At 48.7% G+C, this 13580-nt stretch overlaps 1 protein-coding gene across 1 annotated transcript in view; it reads right to left on the minus strand.

Annotated features, from left to right (window-relative positions):
* Positions 1 to 13580, minus strand: part of LOC102964281 (SV2 related protein) — a 60398-nt gene that overhangs the window by 37666 nt on the left and 9152 nt on the right. The window contains exons 4-5 of the mRNA XM_007092329.3: positions 10216 to 10287; positions 404 to 528 (exon numbers count right to left, since the gene is read on the minus strand). Of these exons, the coding sequence (XP_007092391.3) occupies positions 404 to 528; positions 10216 to 10287 (197 nt within the window). The remainder of the gene's footprint in view (positions 1 to 403; positions 529 to 10215; positions 10288 to 13580) is intronic.

The raw sequence follows: 13580 nt of genomic DNA on the forward strand, positions 1-13580 counted from the left end.
TACCTCTCCTGGGGCTGTTGTGATGCGTCCAAGAGAAATGCCCAAGCAATGCTAGATCTCTTGTTTTTACTATTATTTCACATTTACGACTTTCCCACTGCCGTGTTCTTCTTTGTTTTTTTTTTTTTTAATCTTATTTTTAAGTACCCGCTACACCCAGTGCGCGGCTCAAACTTACAACCCCGAGATCAAGAGTCTCGCGGCCCAGCAACTGAGCCAGCCAGGCGCCCCTCGTGTGTTGCTTTTACATTGTCAATCATCACCATACTAATGATGGTAATTCTCTGGCTACGTCATGCCTCCTTGACAGAAGCCCTAGTGTGCCATCTCTGCACCCCTCTGAGGCCATGAACGTAGTTGACTGGCTGCCTGGCTGCCTGGCCAGAGCTGGGTATTTACTTACGACTGGGGGACCCCTCCGATCCCGAAGCCCACCAGGCCCCGGAGCACCAGGATCCAGCTGTACACGGGGGCGAAAGCACTGAGGACGCCGTAGTACAGGGTCCAGAGCACGCTGATCTTCAGCCCCTGTGGGGAAGAAAGACACCAAGTCACAGGGCTGCTCCGTACCTCCAGGTCACGCGGCCCGGAGCATGTTAAAAGCCATCAATGACGTCATGCTAAAGGGTAACCCACACAACCGGGGAGATCCAAGGGGTTCTCTGTGCGATGGGGCCAACCCCTGGGGGGGGGGGCATGTGTGGGGAAACTGTGGGGCATTCTTGGTTGTCTCAATGATCGGCATTTGATGTACACGGCCCTGAGACGTTAGATGTCCCCCCCGTGCCTGAGACTCCGTGACTCCGGTCCTGTATCCTGCACCGTCCCAAGCTGAACTTTCGACCTGAACGTCACGCAGGTGAAAACTACCATTATCTTCACCTTGACCGTCACTGTATTTTATATATAAATAAGATGGGGGGGGGGGGGGAGGACAGAGTTTGCACACACACTTAATTTTGCAGGAACGAGGCTTCTAGGTAAATCAAAGGAAGTCGGTACGTGGCTGTATCTGGAACTTTACACAATTGTTCATCATTTCAGAAAGCCGAGTTGTCCGTGGCAACGCTCCATATGGTATTTGAGTCACTGAGAGAACACTTCAGTATCCGTCTGCATTCACTGGGTTTCTATGTGTATCTATGAATAGACCCATCTAAACCTATTTCAAAATGTCAAATATAAAGAGAAAAGCAGCAACAAAATTCAATTACACACAAGCTTATTTATAACCAGGGACAAATGTTAACCACTTCCGTTTATTACCTAGGCAGTCGTACGTGCACCTTTCCATTGTGACAATAAATCCGATTTAATTACTTGCTGCCTTTAAACAAATTCTCTCTCCTATCGCAGCTGGGGAATTATACCTGATTTCTTTTCTCTTTTAATATTTTTATACACGACTTCTTTTTCAAGATTATGTGAGTGGCTATTTTATTTCTGAAAGTATTTCTGGATAATTAAGGGGCATTATTAAAAGTTTTTATAACATTTTCTTTTTTTATTAAAAGTTTCTTAAATGTTTATTTTTGAGAGAGAGAGAGAGAGAGAGGGGGAGAGGCAGAGAGAGAGGGGGACAGAGGTTCTGAAGCAGGATCTGCACCGACAGCAGCAATCCCAATGTGAGGCTAGAACTCATGAACAGCCTCAGAATCAACTGAGCCACCCAGGTGCCCCTATAACACTTTCCGAGTAAAGGGGACATTGTATTTGATGGGGTTGAGAACCACCTAGGCGCACAATGCTGTAAGACAAACAGTGCATCTGCTGGGAATGTTACTCTTAGAGACTGAGAAAAAATTAAGGATGAATCCAATTTAAAATGGGATTTTAATTATTTTTAAATATTTATTTATTTATTTTTGAGAGAAAGAGAGAGAGAGAGAGAGAGAGAGAGAGGGAGGGAGGGAGAGGAAGAGAGAAAGTGAGGGAGGGGCACAGAGAGGGGGAGAGAGAATCCCAAGCAGGTTCCACGCTGTCAGTGCAGAGCCCCACGTGGGGCTCGAACTCAAGAACGTGAGATCGTGACCTGAGCCAAAGGCGCTTAACCTACTGAGCCACCCAGGTGCCCCTAAAATAGGATTTTTATATCACACCAACACCGAAGGCGTTGTGGAGTCGAATGCGAATTTTACGTGGATTTTAGACCTGCAACATGGGGTCCCGGCAGGTCTCTTTCTGTAGCACTTCTCCCAGACCCAGGTTTGAGTTCACTCTCCTGTCCCCCTGGGGGGAAGCGTGAAGCACAGTGGTTTTAGCTTTAAAATTAAAATGGACAGGGGTGCCTGGCTGGCTCAGTCGGAAGGGAATGAGACTCTTGATCTTGGGGTTGTGAGTTCGAGCTCTGCGCTGGGGGTAGAGATTACTTAAATAAATAAACTTAAAAAAAAAATTAAAACTGATTAAAAGGAGAAATCCGGAGGTCTGCCAGATGATTTCCAGTCTCTCGGAAAATGATTTTCAGCGGTGGGTGAATATTTTAAATAACTTGCATTACCTTGCAAGAAAGCGATTTCTTTTTGTTTCCATCGTTATTCTTCTGATTATGCAAGAAAGCGATTTCTTTTTGTTTCCATCGTTATTCTTCTGATTATGTCCAAGAGACAGTATCCACGTGGTGCTAGTCTGTCTTTAACACCTTTTTAAACACCTGCCAATCTCTTTTTAACAGACTGGGGCGGGGGGCTACCAGAACTGACTAGAATTTAGTAACATTGGATTTTTTTTTCATTGTATTGTATTATTTACTTATTTATTTATTCATTTATTTTTAATTTTTTTAATGTTTATTTATTTTTGAGACACAAAGAGAGACACAGCGCAAGCAGGGGAGGGGCAGAGAGAGAAGGAGACAGAATCTGAAGCAGGCTTCAAGCTGTCAGCACAGAGCCCAACACGGGGCTCGAACTCCCGAACTATGAGATCATGACCCGAGCCGAAGTCAGAGGCTTCACGGACTGAGCCACCCAGGCGCCCCTTCACTGTAATCATGTTTGCAGATATTTCCTATTTATGCCTACTTAAATTTCCTATTTAAGACTCTCTATAAAGTTTCCTTTTCCAAAAACATGCATTTGAGGTATTTTTTTTTTTAAACAAAGTTGCTAATAAAGAACGCTATTAAGTGCATACCAAAACAGGTGGGATAGGAATTAGGAAAGCCTAGGGAGCTCTGGATCTATTGCAACAATAATAAAGCCCCATTTCTGCTCCCCTAAAACCCATGACTATGAAATCGGTACCTGCCACACATATGCTTACTTCCTTTCTTTTGGCTTAAGCTAATTTAAGAGAGGTTTGCTTCCTTGGAACCCAAGCCATCTTGAATCAGAAACAGGGTATCATTAGCAGCAGAGAAAATGAAAGGAAAGAAGGAAAACAGCAGGAGAAGAGGAGAGGGTAAGAGAAAAGGGCACCCAGGCTGGCACCTGCAAGCTAAGCCTCCCTCTAGGGACGACCTGGGAGCTGCGTTATCCCGCTGGGGTCACCGTGGGACCCCATGCTAGGCAGCAAAGACCTGCATGCTGACCTGTCCTGTGGGGTCACAGCACACTTGCAGCTGGCTCTGCACTGGCCCGCTGACGCCAGGGCTTTCCAGCTGGCCAGGAAATGAGGGCTCAGCAACCCTTCGTGAATACCGTCAGGGCTATTGCAAAGGCACGAGCACTGCTCGGGACTCTGCAGAAACGTCTCCGGGCCTTTGAGCTTTTCATTAACCTCACTTGTCATTCTGCCTAATATGTGTCCCGCCTTTCGGATTGTTGGCTCCTTCGTCTCCCTCTTCTCTCTCCTTTTCTTCCTTCCATACTCACTTACTGAGCATCCCTTGTATGCCAAGCTCTACAGATAGAAGTATAGACATTACTCATCCGTTAGCTGGCTCATTCAATTATTCACTCAACAAAAAGCGTATATCAAGCGCCTGCTGTATGCCAGACACTAGAGATAATGCTATATATCATTCATTCATTCATTCAATATACATGTAATGGGCACCTGCTGTGTGCCCAGAACTAAAGGTACTGTTATGCATCATTCATTCATTCATTTGTTCAGTATGCATATATGGAGCACCTGTCACATGCCTGGCAGTCAAGATACTGTTATTCATTCATTCATTCATTCATTCATCCCTTTGCCATGCATATATTGAGTGCCTGCTGTTTGCTAAACATGGGCCTTTGTCCCAGGCTACAGGGAACGTGGCAGTCAGAGTCTCTGACTTCACAGAACTTGGATTTGCATTTTGCAATTCATTGTCACGTCGTAACACCGGGTCCTCGCGGGCAGCCGGTGGAAAGAGGCTGCTGTTTCCACTCCCACTTTACAAACCAGCGCAGGGAGGGTCAAAGTAGTCTAGCGATTTGTCCAAGGTCAGCAGAGTCAAAACTGGAGTCAGGGTTTCCAACCCCCAATGCCAGGTTGTATTTCCAATGAGCCCCTCCCCTCCTCCTGGGCCTTTGACGGTTCCCATTGCCTCTGACCAAGAACATATGTGACAGTATCATGCAGCAAGGACAGGTGGGTCCGAGTGAATGCAAGAGACCTTGACCTGTCTTGTCGGCCTCTACTCAGCTCTAGCCCAAAGTGGCCATCACGAAATGTGGACCCTGGGCTGCCAGATCGCCCAATTAGCAAAAAAAACAAAAACAAAAACAAAAAGCAAACAAAAACAACTCCTTATTTTTATGCAAAATACATTTTTGAAACAGAGGCAACCGATTCCACATCCTGTCCCCTATCTTACAGGTTAAATGAAACACCTGGGTAGGCCATACTTGGTTCATGGCTCACGGGTTTACAACCTGCAGCCTGCAAAGCCTTCAAGCTGCTGCCCCAAGGCTCAGGGTCTTACTGCCACTCGGGTTCTGGGTCTGCAACCGCCAAAAGGAGCATGCTGATGTCATTGTCATGAGCACTGCTCAGCCTCGGGAGACCGTCTACTCGGCCCCGGTGGTGTTCTCCAGTCACGTACAAGGACGGGGAAAACAGTCATGGGGCAAAGGGGCCTGGGGGTCCTCAAAATATGGGGATGAGAGGCCTGTTGCCTGCCTGTCACCCTCCTTCCCCGCTTTACCTATAAATGACATAGAGGGCATGGACCTACAGCCTTTGAATTTTTTTTTTTTTCATTTTAGTTGAGAGAGAGAGAGAGAGAGTGAGCGCCAGCGGGGGAGGGGGAGGGGGGGAGAGAGAGAGAGAGAGAGAGAGAGAGAGAGAGAGAGAGAGAGAGAGAGAGACCTAAGTGGGCTCCACCCTCAGTGTGGAGCCTGCCCGACACGGGGCTCGATCCCACGTCCCCAGGATCACGACCTGAGCCGAAATCAAGAGTCGGACGCTCAAGTGACTGAGCCACCCAGGCTGGATCTGTAGACTTTGAACCAGAGAGTGACCTGATCATATTCTAAACTGTGTTTTCTTCGAGTCACAGCCGATAATAGTTACCAGGGATCACGGGCTGTCCATGTGTTCGTAGATACTGTTCTAAGTGCGTTACATACATTTCTTACGTAACCCTCCCTGCAATCCTCTGAACTCCTCCTCTTGTCAACCCTATTTTACGGAAGGGGAAAATGGGGAAACTGAGGCTCCAAGAAGTGAAAAAACCTGCCTACGCCTCCCTCGCTCGACAGAGGGGGTGAAGCATGGGACTAGGAACCTGGGTGTGTCTCTTCATCCCCGCGAGGCCACACGCCTGCAGCTGCCCTTCCTTTCTGCGGCTGCCACAGGCCCGCAGGGTGTAGAAAGTTCTGTAGGAATCAAAGTGGCCCACTGAGTCCGAACCCCTTATGTGATTCCCCTGCAAAGTCATGGAGCAGACGCCCTCCCAGAAGCCTCCCAGCTGGGCGGAGGCAGATCAAGGAGCTAGGAGGAGATTCTTGGCACTTGCTAAAGCTCGCCAGCTGCCCGGCTCACCCTCGGTTTCTGGAGGAGTTCTACAGAGGCTTTATAATTAGAACCTGATCCGTCCTCCCTGCGGTTGGGCCAGAATTCCATGCAGGGAGGAGGGGGCCCTGCAGTCTGGGGGCGCTTTCTCTCCTCTCCGGTCGTGCCAGCTTTGCGTGGACCACTCTACCCAAGCTTCATCTCTTTGGAACGGATGAATGTCCAACTGGTCAACTGAATCCCGGGGGATAACTCAGTTATGTCTCCCAGCAGCCAAGGATGTGGACTCTGGAGCCAGACACAGCTGCATTTTTAACACCGGCACTGCCATTTATCGGTACCCTGAACTTGGCAAATGATGGGAACACTGCCGGACATTTACGAGTTGCTTCCTCTGTGCCAAGAGCTCTCGGTGCAAGGGCCCATTTACTCCTAGAACACCCCTGGGGAAGAGAGGCTATTTTTATCCCATGAAGAGAGGAGGAAACTGAGGCACAGGGAGGCTGAGTCACTTGCTCGGGGTCACGCAGCAGCTTGTCTGCGGAGGAACCGGGATTTGAATCTTAGCAGTCAGATCTCAGAGCCCGTGCTCTCACAGGGATGTCACCTTAGCATTTCACGTGTCCCAGTGAGCCCTGGAGGTAAACAGGAAATTAGGCGGAGCAGTCCCAGGCTATGCAATAAGTCGGTGAAGAATGAATTCTTCACGATACGTGCATTCTCTCTGGGCGCCTGGTTTCTCAGCCCTGGCACCCTTCCCATTCTGGACTTGGCAATTCGTCGTGGTGTGGACCGTCCTGTGCACTTTGGGGTATCGAGCAGGATCTCTGACCTCTACTCACTAGATGCCAGGAGCACCCCTCCCCTGACTTGTGACAGCCACAAACGTCTCCAGACCTTGCTGAGGGTCCCCTGGGAGGAAGGGGGAGACAAAACCTGCCCACCCCCTCCCCCGTTGAGAACTACTGTTCTAGAAGTTGCCAAAATGTGTTCAGGACTCACAAGATTCAGTAAATGGCATTACTGAAAACCCACCTACGAATCTTTTAAAATTAAAAAAAAAATTTTTTTTTAATTTTCTTTTTTTTAATGTTTATTTTTGAGAGAGAGAGCACATGAGAGCAAGCATGAGCAGGGGAGGGGCAGAGAGAGAGGGGGACACAGAATCCGAAGCAGGCTCCAGGCTCCAAGCTGTCAGCACAGAGCCCGATGTGGGGCTCGAACTCACAAACTGTGAGGTCGTGACCTGAGCCAAAGTCCAATGCTTAACCAACTGAGCCACCCAGGTGCCCCTACAAATCTTTTTAAAATATAAGCCATAGTTTTCTCCTCTGAGACCGATCAGAAAAATGAAGACATCTACGTCCTATAGGGCTACCTCCTGGGAACACCATAGGCACGACTGACATTAATGACAGAGTGAACACCCTCTTCCCAGGGATCACAAGCTAATGACCTTTGTGGACTTTCCATAAAGAAAAAACACTCATCAGTAAAGTCACTTGCTGGTCTGGAGAGGATGAGAGAGAAGCAGAAAGTGGCAACAAGGAGATTTGATTTTCATCCATCCTGTTCAGCCACTCGCGAAGTATTTACGAGGAGTGGTTGCTATAAGGCCGTCCCAAATGCCAGCCCACCCCAGTGAGCAAAGCAGGCACAGCCACCTTCCTCAAGGGGTATACTGCACTCACTTATCCATCCTCCTGTCCTGTGCCCCTGGCAGACATCGCTAATCGATCACAGCACCGTCCCACTGAGCCTTCTGACTCCTCAAATCCATGCGTCTGGCATCCCCTACTGAGCCATTAGAACAGACACAAGGGACGACAAACCCATTTGCCCTTCAGTTTGGGGAATTCCTCAGTTATTACTGAATCCAATCTCCTCTTACATAGATAAAGAAACTGAGGCCCCAAGAAGGGCGGGATAACTTGAGTCACCCCGGGGGCAGACCCAGGCCCCAGATTCAGGTATTTTCACTTCTTACCCCTTGTACTCCTCATGGCTTCGTGATTCAGCAATTGAGTAACAGAATTTGGGGCAGAGGAAAGTTCCTTGTTATGGGTTCCTGCATTTTTTGTGCATATGCCTGTTGGCCTCAGGGGCAAGTAAATAAAAACTGTTCTTTAGCCAGAGATGGTGGGACAGGTCGTCCACCCCGTGCCCAGTCTGCGCAGGAAGAAGCCACGTGAAGACTTTAGAAGAGCTTTTTCCTTTGATTATTTGAAAAGTGCGAGGGCCAATGTTAGGTGCAGCCTCAGCCACACATTTACAGCTCCTTTAACTGCTGCAGTTCTGCCCAAGAAATGGCTCTGTTTTATTTTAAGGGGTGCTCCTTCCATCCATCCTCCCTCCCTCCCTCCCTTCCTTCCTCCTTCCCTCTATCTTTCTCTTTCTCCGCCCCCACCCCCACCCCAGCTCTGGTCTGTTCTATCTTCCAGCCAGAAAATCCTTAAAGCAATGACTTACACCCTCCAGAAAAAGGAAGCAGGTGGGAGGGTGTGTATGGGGCAGAGTTTAGGGAGCTACTTCCTGGAGACCAGGGTAATCCAGCTTCTATCCTCTTCCGGAGGCTGGAGAGGTCATCCCCACCGACCTCCCCAGTCTCTAAAACCAACCAAGAGTCCCCGAGCTACAATGGCCGCTGTTGGTTTACCAGCCTGGCTGCCTCTGGTCCTGCCCCAGCCACTTCTTGGTGGTTTTATTAGTCAATGTCTCCCAGGTGCCTGCTGGCCCACATGTTTCCGGCTCAGCCACAGTGGGAGGGGCTGCAGCTGGACTGCACTGTTCAGCCACTCATTCATTCATTCATTCATTCACTCATCGAGGCAGCATTTATTGATTGAGCACCTACACATTCAAGCCGCTGGCATCACAGTTAAGGGAAGAGTCTAGACTCAGAAAGAGTAAGACCTGGCCCTGTGACACACAAACTAAGTGGCCTTGGGCAAACTGCCCATGCTCTGTGCCTCGGTTTCCCCTTCTGTAAAATCAGAACAATAATAACACCAAGCACGTATCATGGTTGGTACAGGGCCTGCCATACAAGTCACTGTTTTCTTTTCAGCTCATGGCATGCGGGTTACAGTGGACCCTGCCTATTACCTACTCGGCATCCATATCTCCCTTCTTCCTTCCTAACAGAATTCTAAGCTGGTTTAGAGAGTCTAAACTAGTCTGAGCCAATTGTTCTCAAAGTACGGGCCCCAGATAAGCCGTGGCAACAGCATCACCTGGGAATTTGTCAGAAACGTTATCACTGCGATGCCAGCTAACATGTGTCCTGTGTCGCTGATGTGCCTGGCGTTCTACAAAGCCATTCATATTCAGGATCTCAATTAACCCTCCAATGTAGACGCTGTTATTTTTTCTTTACATGTTTGAGGAAATCGATGCTCAGAGAGGGCAATCGCTTGCCTGAGGTCACACAGCCAGGAGTGGCAGGGGACTAAACCCAGGGACTAAACCCAGATCCACCAGATTCCAGAGCCCAAGCACATAACCACTATACCACCCTGCCTCTGAGGAAACTGCAGGCTGAAGAGGACGATAAAGCAGCCAGGGGGTGCGATCACCCGGGACTGCACAACCGCAGGGGCGGCTTTTCCCGAGCAAGGCACTTAACCAAGTAAAGCCTGCCTGGATCTCCACAGATCTTTTCTCCCATCAGGCCTAAGTTCGCATGCACACACTGAAGGTATCAAAGAACCCACGCGAAGCCCCGCAAAACATGAGCAGCACAAAATACAAAGGGGACCATGAAGTCACAAATAAAACAGTAAGAGCTCACGGCAATGCCAGACCTGTAAGTTCCCTTCTTGCTTCTTGCTTGCAAATCCATTTCATGCCGTGCCTGAGGCTGGGCCTCCCCAGCAGCAGACCCTGACACAAGAATTCTAGTTTATTTGGGTGGTGATCCCGGGAGGGGTGGGGCAGGCAGACAATTCAGGGTACCTTCATGAGCAGGTTCCCACGGTGGGCCCCAGAGCTCAATCCTGCTGGGATTGACAGATGATTCACTTGAGGGCAAGAAAGTCGAGGTCTTCATCTACCAGCCCTTGCCTGCCCCCAGCCTGGTGTAAGGGAACGGGGGTTGCCAAGGGGACCGGAGAGGGCACCCAAAGCATCTTCTGCGTTCTGAAACGTGCACGCTCGGGCCCCACTAGGAATGTGGGATTTCAATGGCCTCAGAGCCATGTCTTGTCATTGCATTTCAACAGAGCTAATCGGGCCTCCCAAACGCTAAGCAGAGCGCTGGCTTGCCACCTGTCAGCGTCACCATGGAGATTAACCCGGAGGACATGCGCTTAGGAGAGGTCGCCTTACTGTTTTCCGGCCGTACTGGTCTGAGATGTTTCCCCAGAGGGTGGAACTGGACATCATGCCCACAAAGACTACCTGTGGATGGAAAGACAGCTTCTGTTAAACACTGACACGGAGCATCACAGAGAAAGGGAACAACGGATTGAACCTGTGACATCACATCCTCGTAATACTAACGAGCCAACATCGGCTGAGAGCCTGTTAAGGTGCGAACGGTATTCTACGCGCTCATGCGACCCTTTAAGCCTGACAACAATCCTGTGGGGTGGATGATACCATTAGCCCCATTTTACAGAGGAGAAAACCGAGACTCAGAGAGGGCAGGTCCCTTGGCCAGGGTCACCCAGGTGTAGGCGGGACAGGCTGGAATCAGGCAGTATAGCTGTAGAGCTAGCTAGCATCGAACCAACCTCTCACCGCATCAAAGAAATGTGTCACCCTGTTGCTGAGAAAAGATCAAAGGCAGGGGCACCTGGGTGGCTCAGTCGGTTAAGCATCTGACTTCAGCTCAGGTCATGATCTCCCGGTTTGTGAGTTTGAGCCCCATGTCAGGATCTCTGCTGTCAGCACAGAGCCTGCTTGGGATCCTGTGTCCTCCTCTCTCTCTGCCCCCGCCCCGCTCCCCCCCCCCCCCGCCAACTGGCTCGCTCTCTCTCGCTCTCTCAAAATAAATAAACTTTAAAAAATTAAAAAAAAAAGAAAATATCAAGGGTTTGGAGGATATGAACAACAGAAGACAGGAGGTTGGAATGAGAGCTGTAGGCTATTCCCAAGAGGAACCTTCACCAAGCGCTCACTGGTGTGCCCGGCAAAGTCATTGTTGCATTGTTTATTGTTGAACAGAGCTGATGAGGTTTGAATGATCGTGCCCATTTTACAGACGGGGAGCCTGAGGCTCAGAGGGTTAAGAAACCTGCTCAGTATCCCAGGGAGGAGAGGGGAGAGCCAGATCCTAAACCCTAAACTCTCATGCCTCGTCCTCACCAAGAGTGGGACAGCACACTAACCTCTTTATACTGACGTCTTACCTAATGTTCGCGGCAGCCTACGAGGTGGGTGCCGATATCATCCCCATTTTGCAGACAAGGTAACTGAGGCCCAAAGAGGTGAGGGCACTGCCCAGTGCTGTCTGACCCAAAAGCCACTCCTTCAGGCATGTCTTCGGGCAGCGGGCTGCAAACAGGGACTACACAGAGGCAGGCACTCCAAGGGAGGAGCAGACACGGCTACTTTTACTTAAAAAAATTTTTTTTAAGTTTTATTTCTTTATTTTGAGAGAGACAGAGACAATGCAAGCAGGGGAGGGGCAGAGAGACAGAGAGAAAGAGAGAGAGAGAGAGAATATCCCAAGCTGACTCTGAGCTGCCAGTGCAGAGCCAAACGTGGGGCTCGAACCCACGGACTGTGAGATGGTGACCTGAGCTGAAACCTAGAGTCAGATGCTCAACCGACTGAGCCACCCAGGCGCCCCGCCATGGCTACTTTATTTTTTATTTTTTTTAATTTTCTAAAATATTTATTTTTGAGAGAGAGAGAGAGAGACAGAGAATGAGCAGGGGAGGGGCAGGGAGAGAGGGAGGCACAGGATCCGAAGCAGGCTCTGGGCTCCGAGCTGTCAGCACAGAGCCCGATGCGGGGCTCGAACTCACAAACCACAAGATCATGACCTGAGCCGCAGTAGGATGCTCAACTGACTGAGCCACCCAGGCGCCCCGCCCCCTGCCATGGCTACGTTAAAGAAAATATCTTCCAGGTCCTCAGCTTCCATACACACTCTTTCCTGAGAACAGGCTAGGGCGCTCATCTGTTCCCTGCCTCACCTCCCTTTCTCAAGCACCCCCTTCCCACTTCTCGCTGCCCCAGCCTCTGCGGTACCCCTCACAGCGCAGGGCTCTGAGGTTAAACCCCCCAGGACACCTCAAAAGGGACACCAATGACACAGTTACAAATGCTTTTGCAAGTCATTCAGTTTCCAATTCCTTTTTATTATTTTTAACCAAATTGAAAGAGAGCCTAATCAAGCTGTCAGCAAATTAGATCACTAAAAATAATCTTTGACGAGCGATTGCTGTGTGCTCGTCAGCATGTAGCTCGGAAGTTGTTGAAAAAACCAGGTGGCATTAGTTTATGGATTATTCCACAAGGCCTTCAGCGCCCCCCCCCCTCAATTTTTATATGCAAACAAAGCCCTTCATATTTACATCCACTCAGTAAAAATGGGAAACGGGAACGAAACTGTTGCCAAGCCCTGTCTCATTTTAGCAGAAAGTAATCACCCAAGAATACGTGACATAACTGGGGAGATACTCCGTACCCCTCATTAAGAGGTACATTCCTGAGAAAAAAATCACTTGTGTTTAATAATATTTATCAGAATTAATTCCTTCTTGTTTTGATCTATTGCACATTACTAAAAATTATCACGATAACTCAGTGCAGGAGAAAAATTTCAATACTTAGAACCTTATGAGCTCAGAAAAATTAAAAACAATAATTTAAAATTTATAGATTTTGTCCCAGAAAATTCCGACAGGTGATAAATGATATGCTTTTGAGCAAAGCAAAACACGGCTATGAGAAAACAGGGAGAAATGGAAGGGAAATGCCAGCTCAAGAAGCAAACAAGGCAATGCAGAATCTCCAAATACTTCTTTTTTTTAACATTTATTTATTCTTTTTTTAAAATTTTTTTTTTTAACGTTTATTTATTTTTGAGACAGAGCGATACAGAGCATGAACGGGGGAGGGTCAGAGAGAGGGAGACACAGAATCTGAAACAGGCTCCAGGCTCTGAGCTGTCAGCACAGAGCCCGACGCGGGGCTCGAACTCATGGACCGTGAGATCATGACCTGAGCCGAAGTCGGCCGCTTAACCAACTGAGCCACCCAGGTGCCCCAAACATTTATTTATTCTTAAGAGAGAGAGAGAGAGAGACAGAGCATGAGAGGGAGAGGGGCAGAGAGAGAGGGGGACACAGAATCTGAAACAGGCTCCAGGCTCTGAGCTGTCAGCACAGAGCCCAACGCAGGGCTCGAACCCATGGACCAGAGATCATGACCTGAGCCGAAGTCGGACGCTCAACCAACCCACTGAGCCACCCAGGCGCCCCTCCAAATGCTTCTGAAGGCCTTATTCATGTTATTTTAAAACATGGTATGGTGGGTATCAGATAACTAGTTCAATTCCATTGGACACATTTGAAAGAGTGATTTGAAATTTTATTTAGTTTTATATTTCCAATACACCAGAAATCATAGCAGCTGCAACCTACAACTCAAAAACATTTCATGTCAAAAAAAAGTAAAAAAATAAAAAATAAAAAAACAAGTGGAACACGTGGGTGGCTCAGTAGTTTAAGTGCTGACTC

This window comes from Panthera tigris, chromosome D3 (genome assembly GCF_018350195.1).
Source record: "Panthera tigris isolate Pti1 chromosome D3, P.tigris_Pti1_mat1.1, whole genome shotgun sequence".
NCBI lineage: Eukaryota > Metazoa > Chordata > Mammalia > Carnivora > Felidae > Panthera > Panthera tigris.